General features: G+C 48.9%; 1 protein-coding gene across 4 annotated transcripts; it reads left to right on the top strand.

Annotated features, from left to right (window-relative positions):
* Nucleotides 1–176: 176 nt before the first annotated feature.
* EMC1 (ER membrane protein complex subunit 1) lies at nucleotides 177–22,456 on the top strand (the record flags this gene model as incomplete). Of its 4 annotated transcripts, none has more annotated exons than XM_084243558.1 (23): nucleotides 177–308; nucleotides 3,008–3,132; nucleotides 4,104–4,169; nucleotides 4,410–4,503; nucleotides 5,582–5,710; nucleotides 6,461–6,587; nucleotides 7,119–7,268; nucleotides 7,564–7,731; nucleotides 8,173–8,244; nucleotides 8,601–8,660; nucleotides 9,234–9,356; nucleotides 10,055–10,151; nucleotides 10,464–10,586; nucleotides 12,133–12,332; nucleotides 12,484–12,633; nucleotides 13,541–13,702; nucleotides 14,009–14,128; nucleotides 15,668–15,805; nucleotides 18,477–18,650; nucleotides 19,195–19,405; nucleotides 21,100–21,184; nucleotides 21,964–22,093; nucleotides 22,277–22,456. In XM_084243558.1, 23 exons carry the CDS (start codon nucleotides 214–216, stop codon nucleotides 22,454–22,456), a joined length of 2,979 nt encoding a protein of 992 aa, XP_084099684.1. The 4 variants fall into 4 exon arrangements, with proteins under 4 accessions (XP_084099684.1, XP_084099686.1, XP_084099685.1 ...); XM_084243560.1 differs by having other exon boundaries at nucleotides 214–308; nucleotides 8,173–8,256; nucleotides 10,467–10,586; XM_084243559.1 differs by having other exon boundaries at nucleotides 214–308; nucleotides 8,173–8,256.
* Nucleotides 22,457–25,805: the final 3,349 nt, after the last annotated feature.

Raw genomic sequence — 25,805 nt, 5'->3', positions numbered from 1 at the left:
GCGCTGGGACCCGCCTCTCCCCGCCCGGCCGCCGCAGGCACGCTTCGCCGCGTCTTCAGGACGACTCTCTGCGCGTCCGGGTCCTCCGAGCTCTCAGCGCCTCCCCGGGGGCTTCGCGGGCGCTCCCAACTCTATGGTTCCGCGGGGGTGGGGGTGGGGTGTCTACGGCCCGGTGCATGCTGGGCCGTCGGCGGGCTGGCCTGAGGTCCCATCATGGCGGCGGCGGCTTCTTGCCGGCTCTGGCTCTGGGTAGTCCTGCTTCTCCCTGCAGCCGCGGTCTACGAAGACCAAGTGGGCAAGTTTGATTGGTGCGTACGTGTGGGAGTGTATTCGGGGAATGTGTGACCATTTCCCCAACACCTGTCTTCTGTCTGGAGAGAGGGATGTTACCATTCCTCAGGTCTGACTGCATAAGGTGCAGCGCCCAGGGCAAAATGAGATGTGGGAGCCGTTTTCAAAAATTAGGAGTTTTTTTTTTACTTGGCGACAGCAGAGCGTTAAACAAGCATTGGGGGCGCTTCTAAGCCGGACTCTGTGTGACTGTATAGGTCGCAAGCCGGGGAAGCCGGCCCTGCCTTTCAGACTTGCTTGGGGTTCTGGTCAGAGGTCTCTGTACCCTCTTCCCCTGTCAGGCCCCGTTTATGTGACTCTCCGGTTTCTGACCGACTGGATATCAGAAATCACCAGTGAACTTTCATTCCTCCTCAAAGTGGCATTTCTCGGGCACATGAAAGGGACTTTGGTCTTACAAGTCTTAAATTGAGTCTTCCCCTTCCTCTGAACGAACAGGGAGGATCCTTGGCTCAGAACAGGCCCCACCCAAGACTCACTTTTGCCAGTAGGTGCCATTCATGCGCCTACTCACCCACCCCTTCCTTAAGGTCATGGAGTTGACTTGCTTTTGTTTGAATCTCAGTTTTGCCACATAAGCGTTGTGTGATTTGGGGACAATAACTGAACTTGTTATGTGCCTCAGTTTTTTTTTTTTTTTTTTAAATCTGTAAAATGACCTGCAGTAGTTGTAAGGGTGAATGAGGTAATTTTTTTGAATTACTTAGCACAAGGCCTGCTCTTTGAGTGCAGTCAGTAAATGTTGCTCCTTGTTATTACTATTCAGGGAACACTCTGTAAGAGCCTGGCTTAGATATCTCCTCTGTATCACATGAATTGTTACATGTTTGTTGTGGGCCAACAATTCCAGGTGCTATGGATGCAGAGATGGAAAGGAGCTCAGTCTAGCAGGGCAGGTATGTAAGTGTGGGATATATAATATCTATACATTACACTTGTGTATCATATATGGTGTGATTCCAGTTTAGCAGAGAACTATATATATGCAACTTGAAAATTGAAAACTCAGCAAAAGGGAACACACCAAACCTTAAAAAGTTCATGGTGATTGCATTCTGGCATTAATTTTTTTTTTATACCTTTAGTTATGTATAGCGTTTTCTATAATTAGCAAGTATTTCTTTTATAATCCAGCTAAAAGTATTTTTTTTTTTATGCTTACAAGAACTGGGGTGTACGCCAGAGGTGAGGGGGTGAGGGGGAGGGTGGTGGTGAGAGGATTCACCAGAGACAGAGTGGGGAGCAGAACAGGCAGATCTACTGAAATAGACTGCTGAGGGGAGCAGTGGGCGAGACAGGAGAGGTCTGCTGCACCATGTGTTAGCTTTCTAGCGGGGGATCGAACTCGTGCTGCAGTGACTGCAGATTGCTGAGACTTAACCCCTTGCGCCACCAGGGAGGCCCTTATGACAGTATTTTAGATGAATGCATGGGATTTAGAATCAGAAGGTGTTTGTTCTGTGTTCAAGTTCTGACAGTAAATAGTTGACCTCAGTGGACTTGACTTTCTTACCTGCACAATGAGAGTCATAATATTTATCCTGTATACTTCACAGGGTGTTCAGTGGATGCAGTGGGAATAAAGTATGGGAAACTGTCAAATGTCAAATAAGCCTACCTCTAATTCCAACTTAACTTTTTCTTTAAAAAATATCACATCTAGGGCCTCCCTGGTGGTGAAGCGGTTGAGCGCTGGGTTGCGAAGCTGCCCGCAGCCTCTGCAGTGCCGGTTCGATCCCTGGCTGCTCCCCGGCCACCAGAGGAGGGTCCCACATGGCGTGCAGACCTCTCCTGCCGCCCGCTGCTCCCCTCAGCAGTGTACTTCGGTCCTTCTGCCAGCTCTGCTCCCCGGTCTGGCTCTGGTGAATTCTTTCACCCTCCCACGCTTCTGACTATCCAGTGCTTGTATAAATAAATAAATAAATCTTTAAAAAAAAATTACATCTAACAACTTCATGACAAGACAAAATCAGTGCAGACGTCAATTGTGTTTAACATACTAGTGATTGCAGTATCTCATTAACAGCAGTGTGCCAGCATATTCTATGTACTTAGTAGTGTGCCATGTTCTAGTCCCTTTACGCTTAGGTAAGAGTGTTGAGGTAATGGGATCTAGTCCAAGGAAAGTATTGCATCCAGAGTCAGATGGATCTTGAACTTGGGCTATAAAAGACTGTGGAGAACAAAGACCTGACCCAGTTTATGGCATTTTGTTGAAAAAATTGGCACAGTTTTTTCCCAGACATCAATGAAAATAGAAGGGCAAGTTGGAGTGTATGTTCATCAACAAGAGGGTTTGTGTAATGTGAGGGTCTAGCCCACTGTCAGTGAGTGAGGAGAGGATTGTAATGCTTGGTTCTCTGGGATTTAGGCCAGGGGGTGTTGCTTATCATGAGGTAATTATGTGCTTGCTTTAGAAGGAAGGCTTGTAGTTCTCATCTTTTGTGCTGTATTCTCCCTTCTTGTTCCCTTTGCTTCTGACAACCTGGCAGACAAATACTGCTTTTGGTCAGATCTCTTCATTGACAAATGTTTGTCATACATGCTAAGGAAGAAAGGTGTGACGGTGATATCCTCACGTAGTTGTCTTTTTTCCAAAGCATTTCATGCAGTGATGTTTTGGCCCTTTACATTTTCCCCGTACTCTTTTCCTCAGGAGACAGCAGTATGTTGGGAAGCTCAAATTTGCCTCCTTGGAATTTTCACCTGGATCCAAGAAGTTGGTGGTAGCCACTGAGAAGAATGTGATTGCAGCATTAAATTCTCGGACTGGGGAGATCTGTGAGTGGTGGTGTGGACTGGTCAGTGTGGGATGGAAGCTGACCGTAGTGAATCCAGAGTGGCCTGGGGTTTGTGGAGTCTTCCTGGCTCATTCCCAAGTTAGGCCCAGGTTGGCCAGAGGATGCATCTCTTACTGGATGCTGACACATTTTCTTTTTTTTTTCTGGTTTTGTCTTTGAATATTTAATATATTCCTATAACTGAGGTTTCCAGTTTATATTCCCTCAGCTTGAGCACGGAGTATTGTTAAATAAAGTGTTGTTGCAAACACGCGTTTTCTTCTGTTTTGCACTAAAAGTTTGGATATCCCCCTAATGTGACTTATACCGCTTTTTAAAAAAGGTTTATTTTTATTTATTTATACATACAAGAGCTAGGGTGTAGGCCAGAGGGGTGAGAGAGAGAGAGAGAGAGAGAGAGAGAGAGAGAGAATTCACCAGAGTTGGGGGCAGAACAGGCAGACTGACTGAAATACACTGCTGAGGGAAGCAGTGGGTGAGACAAGAGAGGTCTGCTGCGTCATGTGGGTCACTTCTCTGGCAGGGATTGAACTCGTGCTGCAGTGCCTGATGAGAGCTTGATAGTGCTGAGACTTTAACCCCTGCACCACCAGGGAGGCCTGACTTATACTACTTTTATGAATGTTTTTAGGCCCTAAAGTCATGGAAATGTGATTTGCGGCCTCTGTTTTTCTTGTGAATTGTATGGTTATTGTTCGTTTCGCCATTGCTCATTTATGTTTGTGGGGTGATAGTAGGAATAGGAAGTGCAGAGATCTCAGGTTGGGACAGTAGTGGCTCTTCTCAACCACTCGTCCCATCATTACCTGGTAGGAATGATCATTGTCAGTTAGCTGTGATCCTCCCTTACAAACGGGACCCCCCCATGAAGGCCTTGTCAGTTCTCTCCCGCCCATCTCCTTGGACGGCTTTCTGCCATTGGTAGTAATGTCTGACTCTCTTGTCTCTCAGTGTGGCGCCATGTTGACAAGGGCACGGCAGAAGGAAATGTGGACGCCATGCTGCTCCAGGGGCAAGGTAAGTCCAGCCCTGCTTTGTCTCTATTACGGTGTCAGCTCCCTCCCCCATTCTTTGGTTCTTCCTTTGTACAGGCTTTGCAGTGAAAAGTGGGGAGGGGGTGTGTGTTCCCAATAGGGTAGGACAGGGATGCAAGTAACTTCTATTTGCACCCATGTGTCAGAGGTGAAGCCATTGCTTACCCTAGGAGGCTGGAGAACACCAGGTGAGGTGACCTCACCATGGTCTTTTCTCTCCCAGATGCAGTCACAGTGTCCAATGGAGGTCGGATTATGCGTTCCTGGGAGACTAACATCGGGGGCCTGAACTGGGAGATTACCTTGGACAGTGGCAGGTAAAAGGGCAGGAGCTGTCTTTCATCTTGGCTTGGTTAATGACTGGGCCTTTGGACTTTCCCCCTCAGGGACCACTTAAGAGCCAAAAAGCATTTATCACCCAGTTTACGATGATCCTTAAGGTTCTGGAACACATGCCTACTCAGCCAGCAGTTTTTGAACTCCTCTTAGATGCGAGCTCTGTGCTTACTGCAGTACTTTCTGCTGTACTTGCACACTTGTCTGGATCGTACCAAGACTTGGGGGCTTTGTGGCATCCTAGATAGAAGGATGCAACTATGATGTTTAGAGAACAGCTTGAGCTCTGCTTACACCTGTGCTGAGTTGTTTTAATTATAGGTCATTTGCCTTGATATTCATTCTGTAAACACTTGGCGAGGCCCCAGGTAGTGGAAACAGTGACACCATCTCTGTCGTTGAGGAACTTGTCAGCTGGGGGGCATGTAATCCAGTAATGACAGGATGTCTGAGGGTGTCAGGAGGGTGCCATGGTGGAGGGTTGACCTGGTTGCTGTGAGGTCCCAGGGGAAGAAGGGAACAACCCTTAGGAGCTTGGTCGGGGAGAAGGAATGGGGAGAAGTTCGGGGCTTCAGGGACGCAGTACAGCGAGGGGTGGAAAGTGTAGGATCCAGTCGGCTAGTGAAATAGAACTAGGATTAGGATCCAGATGCCTTTTTTTTTTTAATAAAAAAAAAAGGATTTATTTATGCATATAAGAACTGGGGTAAAGGCCAGAGGTGCGGGGGAGGAGGTCGGAGGTGAAGAGGATTCACTAGAGAGAGAGCGGGGAACAGAACAGGCGAATTAACTGAAATACACTGCTCAGGGGAGCAGCGGGCGAGCCCAGAGAGGTCTGCTGTGCCATGAGGGCAGCTCCCCGGCTGGGGATTGAACTCCTGCTGCTCTGGCTGCCAATAGCCTAATAGGGTGCTTCTCAACCTCTGGCGCCACCAGGGAGGCCCAGGATCCAGATGCCTTTGACCCCCAAGCCTGTTTTTCGTAACTAAGCTCCAGTGATGGTGTCCCCGTCATCTTCTCTAGCCTGAGGCTCTGGGCTCACACCGTGCCTGTGCTCAGTTTCCAGGCCCTGGGGCTGGTCGGCCTGCAGGAGTCCGTGAGGTATGTTGCGGTCCTGAAGAAGACCACTCTTGCCCTCCATCACCTCTCCAGTGGTCACGTCAAGTGGGTGGAGCATCTCCCAGAAAGGTGAGGCTGCCTGCCTGTCAGGTGCATTCCTCATCCTGCTCTCTCCCAGCCCTTTCTCCTTGAGGATCCCAGAGTTGGCTTTGGGCCAGGCTCACTTTGGCATCTTGTGCACTGCCTGGGGCTCCCTAGATTGAGGCCTGAACTCAGAGGTTGTGCTGCGTCTTGCATTTCCTTTGCTGTGAAAGAAAACTCAAAGCAGTCAAGCTAGGGGAGTGGCTCATGGTCACAGGACAGCAGGCGTTTTGACTTGTAATCCAAGGCCGACTGAACCTTTCATTCCTGTTAAGAATTAGAACAACTCAAGAAGCTCCCTGAGTAGGAGCTTTCTGAGGTTTGAGATGGTTTCCAGAGGCCCCAGTGGTGGAAGGCATTGGGGCAGGGAAGGAACAGGAGGGGAGCATCTGCTCCAGTCCCTGGGGGGCTGAGGGCAGAGCAGGCCCAGAGGGGATTGCTGGGAACAGCAGTGTGCCTGGCTGACCACTAGGGGGAAGCCTTACTCAGCTGATTGGTGCCCTAGAAGAACTTTTGGACTGATCTTTACAAGTGACATCTCAATTCGAAATCTTGGCAACTGATGGAAATACCCATTTTTTTTTCAAGTTAAAAAATTGAGCCACTCACAACTTACTTTTTTGGGGACTGATAATTTGTGACATCTGGCTGAGGGCCCGGCAGCCCGGTTTGGGGGTCCCCTGAGGCTGGTCCCATCCTGAGGCTAATGTGTTGTTCCTGTGTTTCCCCTTTTCTCAGTGACAGCATTCATTACCAGATGGTGTATTCCTATGGCTCTGGGGTGGTGTGGGCCCTCGGAGTTGTTCCCTTCAGCCACGTGAATATTGTCAAGTTTAACGTGGAAGATGGAGAGATTGTTCAGCAGGTATGGTTGGGTCCCTGGCTGGAGGAGCCTGGTTAATTGGGGAGGGGACTAGGTGGAGCCCTTCTTTGCAATGGGGACCACAGAACTTGGCTGGGCAGCTGGAAATTGCATTTTTGGTCCCTGATCCTCATCAAGTTCGGGTTCTTCTCATCAAACATTTATTTAAAGCCTTTACATTTGCACGTGGTACTCTTTTGGGGTGGTTAAAAAAGCTGCATAGACTCTTCATTGTCCACAAGTATTTTACAAGATTCTACTGTAAAGTAACAAAACCACGTCTGACAAATACAGCAGAGAGATACTTATCTGAAGTGTCAGGTATTAAAAGTGATCTGGCATATTTTCCCAGTGACCAGAAAGAAACCCATGTTTTCTCCAGCTTTGAGCACTCTGAGCTGACTGGGGAGGTGGGACGGGACAGGACGGGAAGAACATCTTTGGGATCAGCCATGAGGAAACTTTGTGCTTAGTAACTGAAAAGGGAAACGTGAATATTCTGACGGGCCTCCTGTTTCAATGCCTCTCCCGTAGGTCAGGGTTTCGACTCCTTGGCTGCAGAGTCTCACCGGAGCCTGCGGTGTGGTGGATGAGGCTGTCCTGGTGTGCCCTGACCCAAGCTCATGGTCCCTTCAAACCTTGGCCCTAGAGACAGAGTGGGAGTTGAGGCAGATCCCACTGCAGGTGAGAAACAGGTGCTGCTTCCCTGGGCCCGGGTTGCGGCCTTTGAGCTTGGTCTTGCTCCCAGTGTCACTGCTTTGTTCCTGGGCAGCTGCTGGCAGGAGGTCAGGCCTCTGGCTGAGCTGGCATAAGGAGAAATGGGCCACTCTTCTCTTCAGAGATCTGATTGGGAACTTCTGGAGCCACATGCCACGGCCTGCTTACTCCCCCCAGCAAAGTGGGGCAGAGGACGCCAGCCTGGGATGGACCAGTGGTTTGTTGGTTTCTGGTCCTAATCGCCCTCCTCCTCACCTCCCAGTATCTTGACTTAGAATTTGCAAATGGATTCCAACCCCGGGTCCTGCCCACACAGCCCAACCCAGTGGATCCTTCGCGGGCCCAGTTCTTCCTGCAGTTGTCCCCAAGCCACTATGCTCTGCTGCACTACCATGATGGGGTCGTGAGTCTGCTCAAAAACTTCCCACAGGTAACCGCAGGACTGTTTGCTGGGACTGCATGCTAGCAAGTCCTGCCTTGCTCATGACAGAAGACATCTTCCCCTAAGTGGTTTGAGGGGGTAACTGTAGAGCAGGAATGGACCATTTTTCTTTTGAGCATTACAGAGGCTATTTAACATAACGCTCTTCCCCTGAGACCACAGAACAGTGGGAATGTTGCTGAGATCTTCCCTCTGGGTGCGATGAGCAGCGTGGGATTTAGGGCTGACCAGTGCCCGTGTTGGAGGGAGGCGGTAGTCCTGTTTGCAGCTGTGGGTCCCCCCTCTGCTCGCACATGACCTGGCCAGAAAGCTCCAAGCCTGGGAGTACTTCATGTCCATGGACAAGGAGAGCCCCCCTGTGGAGGTGATTCTAGGGCTGCTGGCGAGTACAGGCTGCACTGAAGAACTAACGCCTTGCTTTCCCGCCAGACTGCCCTCGTGAGCTTTGCCACCACTGGGGAGAAGACAGTGGCTGCAGTCATGACCTGTCGGAATGAAGCCGTGAGTATCAGAGTAACACCAGCTCTTGGAATTTTCCTTCCTGGTCTCTGCCAGAAGCCCTGAGAAGCCAAAGTCTGGGCTTAGGTGCCTCGTCAGTTTGAATCGGGACAGGAGGTTGTTGAGAGGGAAGTTCTCGCTTCATATAAAGAACTTTGCGAACACCCCCGGGGCCCTAATATGATCACCTCCCTTGCTTTAGGACAGTGAAGGGTTGCATGGGCTTTGTGGGTAGGAATGAGAAGTGAGATTTGCCTTCCCCCAAATGCTGGGAAGACCTGGAAGTGAAAGCTTCATTTTGGTGACTTTGAAGTGACTCTTCGGCTGAATTTTCTCCTACTGTCCTCTTTCCCTACCAGAGACCTAGCAGTTCTGAAGATGGGTCGGTGGGGAGCTTTGCAGAGAAGTCTAGTCCACAGGTAGGTGTGGCAGGGGCAGCATGTCAGACCTGGAGGCCCCTCAGTGAAGTTGGGGGAGCAGCTCAGGCTATGAACAGGTCTCCTGGACGTGTTCTAAGTACAGTACATTACACCTCCCTTCTCTTGCTCCTTTTTAGTTGGGAGATTAGGAAGTAGAATCCCTGGGGTCTGTTCTTGAACCACTTTCTCCTCTGGATCTTAATTTCCCCATTTCTCTTGGGATCCCAGCTGGGGCTGTTGAGAGGGAGTGTATACACTGCCCTGTGGGCCCTGGCTCCAAGGAACAGGTTTCTTGTGCTTCCCTTCTGAGCTTTCCTGAAGGATCTGTTTGCCCTGCTCCTGTCCTGGCCTCTGGGACAGTCTCTGCTACTGTTTCTTTCTGGAACAAGTGCAACGCCTGTAATTTTATTTACTCAGATACCTTTTTCCTGCCTTAGTGATTAGCTTTCTTTCCTCCTCATTGCCCTGTGAGCATATTTCCTCTCTGGCCTGGGTCTTTCTCTAGGGTATTTGCCCCCAGTTCTTTGCTTCCTTTGGGGGATCCTTCTAGTTGACCCCATGCTATTTCTCTAGGACTCACTGACTTGCTTCAACCAGACCTACACCATTAACCTCTACTTAGTGGAGACAGGCCGGCGGCTGCTTGACACCACCATCACCTTCACCCTGGAGCAGAATGGCACTCGGCCTGAGAGGGTGAGTGGAGATTTTGTCTGCATGTTCTGTCCTATGGACTTTCAGCATGGGGCTCTCCTTCCTCAGGGCCAGGACACAGCCATGGGTCCCTGATTAGGTCCTTCCGAGCCACTGACTTGTCATAAATCCCCATGAATAGCCATCATGGCAGAGGCCATATATGCTTAGTTGTCACTGTGACTGGCTCTGTGCTAAGCTTTTTTACTTAAGCATTAATTGAGTTAACCCTTGAGACAATCTTGTCTCTCGTTTTACAAATGAGGAAAGTGTGGATGTTCAGGACCCTCTCCAGATTCGCAGTCCTAGCATTTGGTTGCTAACTCCATAGCCTGCACTCTTATGCCTCTGCGCACTTTGTGTGCTCCTAGCCACTCTGAGCTGTGGCTTCTTCATCTCACAAGTGAAAAATCTAACCCTGGCCTTGCTCTGCTGGGTGTGGTTGGTGCATAATGAGTGCCGTGGAGCCCAAAAAGTGCTCAAGGTTTCCTGGCAGAGGGGTCTGAGCGGGGTCTGGCAGCCCTTACACGTGCTAGCTTCTTGGAGTCTGGGTCGTGGCTTATTATCTGGATGCACGTCTGAGCAACAGTGAAGCCATCACCCTGGCTGCTGTAGGTTCCTAATGCTTTGAGTCCCCAGACTGCTGCTCTGAGGGGTGCTTGGGTTTGTGCTGACCGCCTGGTCTCACTCTTTGCCTGCAGCTGTTCATCCAGGTGTTCCTGAAGAAGGATGACTCTGCTGGCTACCGAGCCCTGGTGCAGACAGAGGACCACCTGTTGCTTTTCCTGCAGCAGCTAGGTGAGCTGAGCTCGTTGAGCCCTTTGATGGGTTAGGCCTACCGAGGCGTTCCAGTCAGACTGCATTACGGGGCTGTGGATGGGCTTCTGGGAAAAGTTCAAGTGGAGTGAAATACCCTGATTATTTTTTCACCTGCTTTTAATAAATTTTCAGCATTCTAGGGTGGGTTATAGAACTTTGCTCACTTGACCTGTTGAGTCCAGTCTTTTGCTCTGCTGCTTTTTTTTATACACACTGACCCCTGTGCCCTCTAGAAGCTTCCTTCTTGGTGATGGGGGAGGTAGACTGAGCTTTTATACCTGGTTCCTGCAGCAGGAAAGGTGGTGCTGTGGAGTCGGGAAGAATCCTTGGCGGAGGTGGTGTGTCTAGAGATGGTGGATCTCCCCCTCACCGGGGCGCAGGCCGAGCTTGAAGGAGAATTCGGCAAGAAGGCAGGTATGAACCAAAGCGGGTAGGACTGCAGAACTGCAGGGGGGCTGTGCATGATGGGCTGTTAGTTGGACCACAGGAGTTGCTGTCTCGGCTCCTGCCTCCCCAGGGGAATGCTATTTTGCCAATCTGTCCCATACTAGCTCTGACTGATTGCCAGTGCATTTGTGTAAATCATCCGTGGGAAGCTGTGACCTGAAAATCCCTCTAGGGAAAGAGCCTGAGAAAAGATGGTTTTGACTTGGTAATAACTGCATTGCCTGATTCCTGCATATTTGTCAGACACTGCACTTACTGTCCCCACACCACTCATGGCTTTCCAGAGAAATCTGCCTGGATTGCTCTTGGTCGCGTGCCCTTGGGAGCGGACCACAGGCCCACCCTCCAGGAGGAACCTCATTCACTGCCCTGGTTCAATCTTGCCTCCTACCTCACCCCCTTCAAGCCATTTATCCAGTTAGCTAGTGAATATTTATTAACAGCCTGCTCTGGGCCAGGTACTCTGCTAGGCATTGCAGATTTTTTTAAGCCAAGGATTAATTTGATTTTACTATTTATTTCCGCTGCCTGGATCCAGCGATTCAAGGTAAAATTTGCTTCCTGCTGTCTTGTTGCCTGCTGCCTGCCCACATGGCTAGCATTTGTTTTATTGTTTTTCCTGATTTGCATCAGTGAGGCACTTGGCGCTGTGTGTGTGTGTGTGTGTGTGTGTGTGTGTGTGTGTACACACTTGAGTGATGTCTGTGACTTGTCCTTTTTGGTGCTTGCTTTCTTCTTTGAACTGAGGCTGATGGAAGGAAAATAGGATAAGCAGAGGCACTACTCTTCAGCGAGCACTTCTGTCTGCCCTGCACCACGCCACATTCTGTATGTCCATCATGGGGTCTGGTCTTTGCAACAGACCAACAGGTTCCATGTGTTTTTCACACCATTCCCAAGATTACTCAGCCAGTAATTAGTGGAGCTGAGATTTTAACCCAGGTCTGCCCGACTCCAGAGACCATGCTCTGCACTGTGCTGCTTTGGTTCAGTGACCATATCCACCCTGTGGAGGAGACTTGAGGGTGGCGGCCACCTCAATGGAGTCAGGGTAGAGTGATTGATGGCCCTGGGAGCTGGTTGCAGGTTGACGTGTCGAGGTTCCACATAGGTGGAGCAGGAATGAAGCGTGGGATGTGGAGCACCTGTTCATGATACACATGCATCTGTGCCCTGCACCCTCCCTTTTGCTTTGTCATGGCACCAGAGCCTTCCTCTGGTCATTCTGGATGTGGGGCTGCATCTTGCATGGCTACCCCTGACCTCTTGGTCTCCTCTGCCAAGATTCCAGCCAGGTAGAAGACTAAGAGCCAGGTAAGTGGGTTGTAGAACTTCTTGCATGGACCTGAGTGTGACGCAAGCTCCTTGGGCTTGTAGCCTGAAGTGTGGACAGCTTGAACCTCTGTGGATGAGGGAGAGATCCCGCATTAGGAAAAGCAAGCACCCCCTTGCTGGCAGCTCCTAGGCTGATGGGGAGTGAGCCTCAGCCATATTTCCTTCTCCTTGACTCCAGATGGCTTGCTGGGGATGTTCCTGAAACGCCTCTCTTCCCAGCTCATCCTGCTGCAGGCATGGACTTCCCACCTCTGGAAAATGTTTTACGATGCACGGAAGCCCCGAAGTCAGATTAAGAATGAGATCAATATTGACACCCTGGCCAGAGATGAATTTAATCTCCAGAAGATGATGGTGATGGTCACAGCCTCTGGCAAGGTGAGAGGGGCTCAAGCCCCAGGTCCCAAACCTCCTAAAGTTCCGGAAGTGGGAAACAGAAAACCTTTGTTAGTGTTCTAATTTCCAAGGGTAGAATCGGGTCTTTGCCTTGTCTTTTTGATAGTGAGCCAGTTGTTTGTCTGTCTTGCAGCTTTTTGGCATTGAGAGCAGCTCGGGCACTATCCTGTGGAAGCAGTACCTCCCCAATGTTAGGCCAGACTCCTCCTTTAAGCTGATGGTCCAGAGAACTACAGCCCATTTTCCCCACCCCCCACAGTGCACCCTCCTGGTGAAGGACAAGGTGAGGCCATCTCTGCACCTCTGATTTGAAGCAAAGATCCTCCTTCACCTTTGGGATTCTGTGAGCATTAAAGAGGGTGCGCTCAGGGCCCAGAGCTCTGTGTGATCTGCTTTTTTCCCTTGTGGAGGAGCCCTCCAGGACCGATGTGGGATTGACTGTAAAATGGGTGTGGTGTGGCCAGATCCATAGGAAGCCAGTTCTCTCAAATGCAGGCGGCTCTGAGCTGCTGATGGCTGTCACTCCGTGTGCTGGAAAGCAGGACACAAAATTTCAGTCCCTACCTCCCAAATATTATGGTGGACTTTTGTGGCTTCATTCTAGTGTTGGTAGACAGGGGGGCTTGAGAAGAATGGAATGGAAGCCCCTGGGGTGGCTAATTGGTATTTGACCTTTTAGTATTCGTCACGTGTCTAGTTCTTGGTTGACTTTGGAGCGCAGATACTTTGCCATTTTTCCTTTTACCATTGACCTTGTGGACCACTTACCTTTTAGCCAAGACTTTTTTTTTTAAAGATTTATTTATTTATTTATTTGTACTAGCACTGGGTACAGTCAGAAGTGTGGGAGGGTGAGAGAATTCACCAGAGCCAGAGCGGGGAGCAGAACAGGTAGACTGATGAAATACACTGCTGAGGGGAGCAGCGGGCAAAGCAGGAGAGGTCTGTGTTCCCTGTGGGACCCTCACTGGCAGCTGGGGATTGAACCGGTGCTGCAGAGGCTGCGGGCAGCTTCGCAGCCCAGCGCTTAACTGCTGTGCCACCAGGGGAGGCCCTCAACCAAGATTTTTAAGAGGGCAAAGACAAGGGATTCCACACAGTGGGGTTCAAGTTCCAGCTTGCCAAATGTACCCTTAGGATTTGCTTTCTGTTCATGTTGGTGGAGTCAACAGCTTGCCTGCTTATTTCAGGAGACGGGAATGAGTTCTCTCTATGTCTTCAATCCCATCTTTGGGAAGTGGAGTCAGGTGGCTCCCCCAGTGCTGAAGCACCCCATCTTGCAGTCTTTGCTTCTCCCCATCATGGATCAAGACTATGCCAAGGTGCTGCTGTTGATAGATGATGAGTACAAGGTAGGGCATCTTGGGTGGCTGGAGCACACGGTAGAGTCGGCTGAGGTGGGTGGTCAGCCAGGACCATCCACAGTCAGTGCATGTTGGGGCGTGAAGGGCGTCTCTAAGGGACTCGATTTCACAAGCTTCTGGGCTTGTGAAAACACAGGTTTTTAACTAAGGTAAAGCCTTAAATGAGCTCAGTAGACTTGACTTGTTTAAAGATTTGCTGTTTCATTAAGTCTCCCTCTGATGGGAAACAGAAGCTCTGCAGAGATTCTCAACCTTTTCCTATAACTCTTTTCTTGGACTCTGGGGGATTCCAAGGTCACAGCTTTCCCAGCCACTCGGAACGTCCTGAGACAGCTCCATGAGCTTGCCCCTTCCATCTTCTTCTACTTGGTGGACGCGGACCTGGGTCGGCTATCTGGATATCGACTTCGCAAGGTAGGGAAGTGGCACCCTGGCAGGGCAGGGCCCTTTGGAGGAGAGACGTGGTGTTTCCTGGTGGTGTGGCCAGGAGGGCAGTTACAGTGTTGGTTCTCTTGGAGATGTGGGTCAGCACAATCCTGATGTCTGATTCACGCTTGTCGTTTCTTTATCTTTTTTGACATGGGGCAGGCACGGTACTAGGTGCTGAGGAAAGAGGAGGAGATGAAGTCTCTGCCCCCATGGAGCTTTCTTTCCAATTTCCTTGCCATAGCAGAGGAAGGGACATCTTTATCTCTTGGGCGGGTCAGTGGTAGGAATGGGGGTTGGGCAACGATTGCACGCTATACAAAGGCGAGCTCCTGACGCTGTCTTGATAGAATGTATGCTCTGAATATGTTTTGGGAAACAGTATAATTTGCTCTGATTCTGACATCCTTCAGTCCACCTTTTCCAGACAGTATGTACACTGGCTCGCAAATCCATCTGTGATGTTCACAGGGCCTTGTTAGCAGAGCTGTACGGAGGAATCATTTGTGGTGTGGATACACCAGGTGGCCCTCCCTTCCTGCCCTCTAAGAAGTAGTACAGTGTAGACTGTAGTACACTGTACAGTAGTACAGTGTAGATTGCCGCCTGTAGTAATACGTGGTTTGCTTTTTTCACATAACATTTCTGACAATATTTTGTTAATAAATTCTTTTAATCAAAGCATACTGTCGATAAAAATGCAAGACGAAATTACAGCTTAGTGCCCATAAAAGGCTGACACTGTGTGCCCATCAGATCTGGAAGCAGATCTGATCCCTGCCCTCTGGGGGCGCCCTGGTGCCCCTTTCGAGTTACTGCCCATCCCAGTAACTCCATGGAATTCCCTTGTGTGGATATGTAATAATGTAACTGACCAGAAAGGTCTGCTTTTTGACTTTCTGTGACTAAAGAACATGTGTAGTGTCTTTGAGGTTCTCCCCAGGTTAGTAATTCGCTGCTGGTCCATATACAGGGGTCTTCGATTTTATTTATTTATTTGCTTTTAAAGATTTATGTATGTATATATAAGAACTGGGGTACAGGTCAGAGGTGCGGGAGGTGAGAGGATTCACCAGAGACAGAATGGGGAACAGAACAGGTGGATCGACTGAAATACACTGCTGAGGGGAGCAGTGGGTGAGACAGGAGAGGTCTGCTGTGCCATGTGGGTCAGCTCCCTGGCCGGGGATCGAACTGAAGCCGCAATGGCTGTTGACAGCTCCATAGTGCTGAGACTTCACCTGTTGTGCCACCAGGGAGGCCCATGGGATCTTAGATTTTAATAATGGTATTTAATAATGAATATTCCTCTTTTTTCTGACTGGCTTTAATATCTTAATCTAATGGAAAGTTCCAACACTTTTTCACGAACTAGATGCTTACCACTCTTTTTTTAGGAGCTCTGATCTCTGTTCCCTCTGGCGCGAAGGCCCCAATAATGGGCTGCAGGACATGTCTAGCTAGCACTGTCTCGGGGCTGAGTGTTCTGTCCTGATCGCCAGTGCTGGCTCTTTTGCCCCTGCCTAGGATCTCACCACTGAATTGAGCTGGGAGCTGACCATTCCCCCGGAAGTACAGCGCATCGTCAAGGTGAAGGGGAAGCGCAGCAGTGAGCATGTTCATTCCCAGGGCCGTGTTATGGGGGACCGCAGCGTGCTCTACAAGGTATGCACACAGTCTCATGGAACGCAGAGAAGCAAGGATTTGAAGGCAGCCTCCAGGATCTGGTAGATACACGACCTGGAGCGATTACATGACATAGTCGCGCTTTGCCCAGTGCCTGCCATGGGGCCACTAGCTAGCAGACCTAGGTGCTCACTGTTGTTATTACTAGTGCCATACTGAGAACTTTCTGGGCTTAGACCTTAGCTGCCTCATCAGGTGAGAGGATTCACCAGAGACAGAGTAGGGTACAGAACAGGCAGACCGACTGAAATACACTGCTGAGGGGAGCAGCAGGTGAGACAGGAGAGGTCTGCTGCGCTATATGGGTTGCTCCCTGGCTGGCCGGGGATCGAACTCATACTGCAGTGGCTGCTAATAGCTTCGTAGTGCGGTGCTTAACCCCTTGCACCACCAGGGAGGCCCCTCCACGGGAGTTTTTTTTTTTGATAGCTTCCTGCCATGTGGCTGCAGGCAGCTTTACTTTTCAGAATGACCAATGTATCACTCATTCTAAAGTGTGTTTTTACTCGAACTAGCAAAAAATATATCCACTGCAATTTTACCTTTACAAAGTAAAATTTGCTAGCATGCTTGTATTTCCCCATGTTGGAATGAATAGTAGTTAGGAACAGGGCCTTTTGGGTTCATACTTGTTATATGGGCTTTAGGTTTACCTTTTTTTTTTTAAATAAGCTTTTTTTCTTGGCTTAATTTTAGATTTACAGAAAATCTGCAAAGATAGTACCTGGAATCCCTATGCGCCCCTCCCCGCCCGACACATCTGTCCAAACTAACACACCAACATTGGCACAATACTGTTAACTAAACTCTGGACTTTATTTGGGTTTCACCACTTTTTGCACTAATGTCCTTTTTTGTCCCACGGGCCAGCATCCCACACAGCATTTAGTCATCAGGTCCCTTTGTTTTCCGCTGGTCTCTGACAGTTTTCCAGTCTTGCTTTGTTTCATGACCTTGAGAGTTTTGAAGGGTACTAGTTAGGGGCTGTGTGGACTGTCTCCCGGTTTTGCTTTGTCTTATGTTTTTCTCATGGTAAGACTGGCCATGGATTTCTGGAAGGAATACCACAAAAGGAAAGCAACAGTTTTTTTTTTTTTTTTGAATGCCAGCTGGTTGCCAGGCATTCTTGTGGACACTGGAGTATATCAGTGAACAGAAGAAATGAAATTTCCCATCCTCTTGAGTTTTCCATTGGGTTTGGGAAAGGCTAATCAAGAAAACAACTAGGTAAATTTCATAGCATATCAAAGAGTGACCAGTTCTATAGAAAAATAAAAAACCTAGAAGAGGGAAAAGGAGTGCTGGAGTGGGAAGGGGATATAATTTAAAACAGGGTGGTGAGGAGGATCTCCTTGAGAAAGTGACACATGAAATTGAAAGAGAGCGGAAGTGACTCCTGATATCCTGATATCTGGGGGAGGATCCTTTCAGAGCATGCCCGGAGTGTTCCTGAGCCATCAAGGAGCATATGTGACCAGAACAGAGTCAGTGGAGAGTCCCGTTTGCTGAGGTCAGAGAGAGAGCAGGGCCAAAATTCAGGCCATCACCTTTATTTTGAGTGAGTCGAAGAGCCGCTGGGAAGATTGGAGCAGAGAATTGACATCACTGCAGTTTAACGGGCTCACTTGGTTTGTGTGTTTAGACTAGACTATTGTGGGCCAGGAGGAGAGCCCGCCTAGCTGTGGGGCTGTGGTGATGAGTCTAGGGGAGAGGATGGCTGCTTCTGGTGGGTTGGTTGGGGTGGTGAGAAGGGATCAGATTCTGGATACATTTGAAGGTGGAAGAGGCCTTAGGCTATGTTGAGGAGTAGGATGTTTGTCTGTGTCAGAGGGAGAAAGAAGTCAAGGACTTAGAGGTTCCAGGTCTAAGACATTGAGGTCTGGGAGGCCTGGGTGGAGCAGGTTTTAGGAGTTCAGCTGGGGCATGTCAGCTTTGAGAGGAGGCATCTGAGACACTGAGACAGCAGTCTGCCAGGAGTTCGGGGGAGGTCTGGCCTGGATGTGTAGACTTGGCCTTGCCGGCACCTGTGCGTGGTATGAGAGCCGTGAGAGGGATGGAGATGACCATGAGGGCGAGTGCAGCAAGGAGTACCCAAGGGACTGAGAGATGAGAATGAACCCACAGCAGAGACGGAGAAGGGGTGGCCAGTGAGGCTGAAGGGGAGCCGGGGAACTGGTGTCCTGGACACCAAGTAAAGAGCTTCAAGGAGGGAGTCCCATGGTCCCTATAGCTGAAGTTAGGCCAGGACCGTGACTGAGCGGTCCTCCTGAGGACCCATGGCGAGAAGCAGTGTTGCTGGGGCTGGTGCTCAGCTCATGATTGTACCTGGGCTTACTATTTTCTGTGTCTGATGAGCAAATTACTTAACTACTTTAGGTCTTTCCTCATCTGAAGTGTGGGCAGTAGTGTATCTACTTTGCAAGGTGGTTTATGGAATCAAATGACGTGTTATTGGCAGGTTCTTGGCATGGCACTCCACACCTAGCAAACACTAAACAACCGTGGAAGGTCTTGTAACCAGAAAAACCTCATTCCTTGGCCAGGCTATGAGCTCCTGGTCTGTCCCACCATCCAGGCTCAAAGTGCAGTGGAGCTCATGAGGAGATGACATGCCACCATAGTTCTGAGGTGCTTCTCTCTTTCTCACCAGAGCCTGAACCCCAACCTGCTGGCCGTGGTGACAGAGAGCACAGATGTGCACCACGAACGCACCTTCATTGGCATCTTCCTGGTAGACGGTGTCACCGGGCGCATCATTCACTCCTCCGTGCAGAGGAAAGCCAAGGGCCCTGTCCACATCGTGCACTCGGAGAACTGGGTGGTGGTAAGAGTGGCAGAGAGACCCGAGTCACCACCAGGGACATGACACAGCTTCAGAGTGTGTGGCCAATCTCCCTGCAGTTAAATTCCTCTCTTGCCCCCTGTTCCAGAAACTGGTTGCTGCTTTGCATTTTCAGAGGCTCCAGAGCCCCTGGGGCTGGGGCAGGCTCAGGCTCAGCTGACTTGGTTTAATCCTGGCTCTCCCATTTCCTTGCTTTGCAGTCTAGAATTTATTATTTAATAAAAATAGTTGCCTCCCCTCCAAAAAAAAGTTAGCTCATCTAGTTTAGAAAGATACTAAGCACATAGTAAGCACTCAGACATTAGCTATTATTATTCTGACTTCTAAGATTCTTGAAGATTCCTCTGTCTCCTGGTCAACTTTGGATAGCCTAGATAAAACTGCCCTGAGAGTTAGAAAATGCGGTAACAGAGGAAAATTGGGGTGAGGGTGGTGTCATTCCTACTGGAATATGTAGCTGATAAGAAAGGTGCCTTGCTATGGAATCCCCCAGCATCTAAGCCCGGGCTGCCCCTTCTCTCTGCAGTACCAGTACTGGAACACCAAGGCCCGGCGCAACGAGCTTACGGCGCTGGAGCTCTATGAGGGCACGGAGCAGTACAATGCCACGGCCTTCAGCTCCCTGGACCGCCCCCAGCTGCCGCAGGTCCTCCAGCAGTCGTATGTCTTCCCCTCCTCCATCAGCGCCATGGAAGCCACCATCACCGAGCGGGGCATCACCAGCCGGCACCTGCTCAGTGCGTGTCCTGGGGTGGCGAGTTCCTTTGTTCCTTTAGGCAGCCACTACAGGATAGGGCTGGGGGTGCATTGCCACAGTGCCGTCTGACCACTGTCGGGAAGGTTGGTGAGGAGAGCTTTGCTTCAGCAGAGAAAGCTCCTTGCAGAAGCTTTGCCACCCTAAAAGGTGACATGCCTAGTCCTGTCTCAGTCCGCATTTCTGGTGACCTGCATCACTTCTCTGCTCTGAGTTTTGGCCTTATTCAGAAACCTAACCCCTGATTTCTTTCCAGCCAGTAGCCTGTGCTGATCTGCAAAACTAGCGAGGTTTCCGGTAGCATCCTCATGTGGTCTGTATTCAGTGGTGTGTAACATGCTGCTCAGTCCAGCTGATCATATCAGAGATGTTGGGGCTCTCCACCCTGACAGGCACCTCATAGGACTTCCATTCTGAAACATGAGAAACAGGCCCTCTCAGCAATTTCCAAGTTTAGTCCCCACTGGTCCTGAATTCATGTTGCATGGCAGGGACAGGTGTTCTGGGAGGGCAGGGAGTGGGGTGACAGGATACAGGTAGCCTCCTGTGCTCATCTCTATCATTGTTACCCATTTCTTGATTCTAGAACTTTATTAAAACGTGGGAACCTTCATTCAGACCTATGCATGTTACCGGGTTATTGGTTTTGGCCATTTATTTTTTAAAGATTTTATTTATGCATATAAGAACTGGGGTACAGGCCAGAGGTGTGGAGGATTCACCAGAGACAGAGTGGGGAGCAGAGTAGTCAGATTGACTGAAAACACTGCTGAGGGCCTCCCAGGTGGCGCAGCGGTAGAGCGCTGCGTTGCGAAGCTGCCCGCGGCCTCTGTGGCACCGGTTCGATCCCTGGCTGCTCCCCGGCCACCGGAGGAGGGTCCCACATGGCGCGCAGACCTCTCCTGCCGCCCACTGCTCCCCTCAGCAGTGTACTTCGGTCCTTCTGCCTGCTCTGCTCCCTGCTCTGGCTCTGGTGAATTCTTTCACCCTCCCGCGCTTCTGACTGTACCCAGTGCATGTATAAACAAAACAAACAAACAAACAAATAAATAAAAAAAAAATGCCTCTATTAAAAAAAAAAATCTTTAAAAAAAAAAAAAAGAAAACACTGCTGAGGGGAGCAGCAGGTGAGTCAGGAGAGGTTTGCTGCGCCATGTGGGTAGCTCCCTGGCCGGGGATCGAACTTGTGCTGCAGTGGCTGCGGACAGCTTCATAGGTTGCATCTTAACCCCTTGTGCCATCAGGGATGCTGCTTTTGGCCATTTAATTTTTTTTAATAAAGATTTATTTATTTATACAAGCACTGGGTACAGTCAGAAGCGCAGGAGGGTGAGAGAATTCACCAGAGCCAGAGCAGAGAGCAGAACAGGCAGACTGACGAAGTACACTGCTGAGGGGAGCAGCAGGTGGCAGGAGAGGTCTGCTCGCCATGTGGGACCCTCGCCCGGTGGCCGGGGATCGAATCGGCGCTGCAGAGGCTGCGGGCAGCTTCACAACCCAGCATTCAACCGCTGCGCCACTGGGGCGACCCTGCTTTTGGCCATTTAATGGCCCCTCATTATCCTGATTTGGGGCATTAATTATTTTACATTTCTGGGATAGTGACTTTTTGAAAATAGCCCTACCTGGGATTGGATCAGTGTGAATAGTCACTTCTGTTGACTTCTTTCTGTGCAGTTGGGTTACCTTCCGGAGCAATTCTTTCCCTTCCCAAAGCCTTGCTGGATCCCCGCCGTCCTGAAATCCCAACAGAACAAAGCAGGTGAGGCCCTTGTTGACAGTGCTGAAGGCTCTAACCTTAAGGAACTCAACCAATTGATTAAGTTGGGTTCTCAGCCTGCAGTACTGACCTGCTGTACTGGGGGTGAGTAAAGACCGAGTGGAGGTAAGAAGCAGCAGTTTATGGAAATCTAGGGAGAACTTTCAGGATAGAGGGAACAGCTGGTGCACATGTTCAGAGGTGTCTGGCGAGTTGGTGGGAGGGCAGGAGGCCCGAGAAGATGGAGGGCACCCTAGGAAACCCGAGGGCTGGTCATATGGGGAAGCTGGTTACTCATCCCTGTCAGTGTTGATGTTTATATTTCCCACTATCACCTCTGCATATTTTCTCAACTCCATTCTGAATTCCCTCTCTCTGGGGTATGAGGAACTGCGAGCAGGGCGAGGAGACCGCAGCTCTGTCTCTGCCTGTGAGGAAGGGAGGGTGTGGTGAGAGAGAGGACGTGAAAGCTGGTCTGTGTGTGCTAAGAGGATCTTCAGAGGATGAGGCGTAGGAACTGACCTAGTGGCTCAGTTGTTTAAGTTTTTAGCTTTAGAACAAGGTAGGACCCCAGCTCTGCCTTAACTCCAAGCAGCTTGCTTCTGTGCAGCCCTTCCTAATGTGCAGACTCTAAATGTTTTACTACTCAGTGCAAGTAGACCTTGCGGGAGTTGTGAGGCAAGATAGCCACTAGTGACCTGAAAATCTCCCATGACTCAGAGGGCAGCCAGGAGATGCCCTTACAGCCCTTTTGAATGCTGCTCCCGGCTGATGTTTTGCAGAGAGGAGAACCTCATCCCATATTCCCCAGATGTGCAGATACACGCAGAGCGATTCATCAACTATAACCAGACAGTTTCTCGAATGCGAGGTATCTACACGGCTCCCTCGGGCCTGGAGTCCACATGTTTGGTGAGTAGAGCCCGGAGCCCAGCCTGTACCACCTTCCCCACAGACACCCTGGGTGTCACCTGCTCTTTGTTTCACCCTTGGGAGAGCAGCTGAGGGTTCTGTTTCCTTTCTTAACCCGGCTTGCGGTTGTGGCAGATCACTAGTTGCCTCTTTCACGTACTTCTTGTTCCCTCTGCCTTCCAGGTTGTGGCCTACGGCTTGGACATTTACCAGACACGAGTTTACCCATCCAAACAGTTTGATGTGCTGAAGGACGACTATGACTATGTGCTGATCAGCAGTGTCCTCTTTGGCCTAGTTTTTGCTACCATGATCACCAAGAGGCTGGCGCAGGTGAAGCTCCTGAACCGTGCATGGCGGTAAAGACCCAGCACCCCTGCCAGGGAGCAGAGCCCAGGGGAGCGAGGGCCATAGCTGCTGCGTCGAGACAGGTCAATGCTGACGTACTGGTGCTGAGTCGTGGGGAAGAAGATGGGCTTTCGTGGAGGCACCTCTCAGGAGCCGCCTAATGCCCAGTCACCCACGGGTGGAGGCGGTGTTCACCGTCCTGGCTGAGACCCTCATAGCATCTTGCTGGCCTTTGCCCTAAAGTTCCAGGGCCGCTGCCCTTTTCCCTTGTTGGCAATCCACAAGCATTGCCCTTTGTTTAATTTTTTTTTTTTTTTTTTTGTGAGACCTCCAACAGACTTCTCTCTCTTGTGAGACCTATTTAAATGGATTTTTCTTTGTCCTCTTTGTTCCCCAGTTTTATCTAGAAACTCTAATGACCATTTCCCTGTCTCTTGCTTCAAAGTTGGGAGGAAGCTCTTACCAACAACTCCTTAGGTCCATTTGCTGTTTTACTGGGGAGAAAGAAGACCCAATCTTAGCTGAGGTTTGAGGACTGACGCCGCCTCCCGTAGCTTCTCTCCACTAGCTTAGGGGTGAAGAATCTACATGCTGTCAAATCTTATTTTAGCTGAGCCTCTAGTTACATTATCTCAGGGGGAGGAAGGGCCACTTCAGGTTATCAGAAGCCAGGGCACAACAGCCTCTTGGTTGGTTATGGCCTGTGCTTTTCACCTGACATGCTTCAGAGCTGAGTCCTTCTGAGTACCACTGAGTTGCCTGAACCCCAACTCCATGTCAAGGAGGGGGAGGGAATCTGCCCCATGCACAGCATCTCCTCGCCACCAACAGGCTGCCCTGTCTTTCAGCCTAAGTTGGCTTTGTTTAAGAATCTCATTATTTATTTTTGGTTTTAGATAGAAACTGGCCTATGTTTCAAATCAGTTTTAAATCTGATTGCAACTTAGGAGAGAAAAAGTAGGGGCAGAAGCTGGTGGATGCGGTTGTGGTGTTGCGGATCTGCTGGGCCATTGGCTCTGCTTTAAATTAAAGAGGTCCTCCAGGTGTTCCCTCATTCATAGATTTGGGGATGATGGAGCTTTTTCTTCCCTGTGGAGATTGAAATGTACAGAGCGTAGACCATCTCTAGCCCTGTGGGGACACGCAAGTGTCTGAATAAAGCTAGTGATGAATGATGTGAATTTAAGTCCTTTTTTGTGGCTTAGGAAGATCACTTTGAGGCTGCTTTGCATCAAGAGGGGACAAGAAACTGCAGAAATGGAGTGAGGGTATCCAAGTTAAGTCTACAAGCATTGCGTTATTTACAAAGAATTTTTTTAAATCTTTGTTTTTCTATGGTGATGGTAGATGATGGCAGAGAAGAAAAATGAAAATAATTTTTGTAATGAAATTGTGCAATTGACTTTAATGAATAAGCATACATCTAAGTAGCTCCAGAAATAACTGGCCTCTATTCGTCCTGACTTGGCATATTTTGTTTAATGTGACCTGGGAGAAGGGAGTAAGTATGAGTTAAAACAATTCTGCCCTAGTTTTGAGAAAACCTGGATGGAATTTTGACTGCTCTACATATAAATACATGCTGGCTGTAGCATGGCCCTTTTCTGCCCGTACAGCCCAATAAATGTTCAGGTCTCTGGTTTTCATTTCTAGAATTGCAAACAAGCCAGTGGGAGGGAAATTATCTCCCTTTTTATAGCATTTCCTGTCTTTTGGTTTCAGTCATGACCACTTTACTGAAAGTTACCTCAAAGCAGGTGCTAATGGCATGGGCAGGCCCAAGTTTTCAACCTTTCTTAAGTCTTGAGGAAGCACTTGCTTCTGAGTTGCTTTTTCCTCTGACTCTTGAACCTGTTTCCTTTTGATTCTCTGACCCGTTTGTACGTTGGCCTCCCTCTATGTGTGTGCATCTCCTGAGAGGCATCTGTTCCCCTATTTCATTAAGTTAATTAATATGGAGGCTTCCCTGCAACCCTTCACTAAGTAAGATATTTCTGTCATTTAAAGAAATTATTTTAGTCAACATACAATATCTTTTGGTGGAAAATTTTACAGCTAAGTGGCAGTTGGTGATTTTCAGTCCTGTTGGGAATGATGTAAAATGATATGTAACTTTCTTTTTCAAGTTTTCCTTAGCCTTTGACTCTGGACAGGAATCAACTTGGGGAACATGCATGAATTAAATATAATTGCAGCTATAATAGAAGATTCAAGTTCAGTAAGGATCTTTCTATATTTTTTTTTTAGAGAATTTTTTTTGGGAGTAAGACAGTTACCCTCTTTTTAAAATATAACTACTGATTAATACTTTAGAAGTATAAGAAACCAGTTTTTTGAAGAGGTTAATATCTGCTCCCTTCCCCTCATCTCCAGCAAAGAAAGGCGAGTAGGCTAATATGTGGATAATGTGATTTTACTGTTATAAATTGGGATGACTAATAAACAGCCCTGCAATTTAATACCGAAACAAGTTACAGAATGAAACATTTCTGAAACGCAAATAAATTTGTTAGCTTTCCTCAAGTGTTTATTTTTGCTTAGAATCCACAATTCTAAATTGCATGTTAACTCACTGCCTTTCTCTGGAGTAGAATTCTGAGCTTTGATTGCCCTTTGGTCTGCATTGGAGTAGGTGTAAAGCTCTCGCATTACTTTTTTTTCATTGAATAAACTGGACTTACAACATTGTGTAAATTTAGGTGTATTGTGTTACTTTGATATATTTGCATATCCTTGAGTGCTACTGTAGTGCCATCACTAGCACACAGCAGCACAGCCTGAACTGCTTATTTACTGCTGTAGCAGGTTTTGTTATGTCTCTTTTTTACTACTGTAACATGTTTGTTGCCATAAATAACATTTTCAGCCCTCTACCCAAACCCCAGCCCCCTGGAATCATCATTTTATTTTACTGGTTTTTTACAGGTTTGATTTTTTTTTTTAGCTTCACATGTAAATGATGTCATATAGCACTTTTTTTGAGTTATCTCAATGAACATAATGTGCTCCACGTTCATCCATGTTGCCACCAATAGCAGGATATCCTCTGTGGCTGAACAATGTGCCATTGTATTTGTATATCCTTTTAATCGACTCATTCATGGGTGGACATTTGGGTTGTTTCCATATCTTGGCTATTGTGATCAGTGCTGTGATAAACATGGGAGCACAGAGATGTCACCAAAAACCAGTTTTCATTTGCGTTGGGTATGTATGTGCCCAGAAGTGGGATTGCTGGATTGTGTGGTAGATCAATTTTTAATTTATTGCGGAACCTCCATATTGTTTTCCATAGTGGTTGGACCAATTTACATTCCCAGCGACAGGTCTTCACTATTTCCTCACCAACTGCTTGTTCTTCATC

This window comes from Talpa europaea (genome assembly GCF_964194135.1).
Source record: "Talpa europaea genome assembly, chromosome: 9".
NCBI lineage: Eukaryota > Metazoa > Chordata > Mammalia > Eulipotyphla > Talpidae > Talpa > Talpa europaea.
Note: the sequence above shows the minus strand (reverse complement) of the source record. Positions and strands in the feature narration are given on the sequence as shown.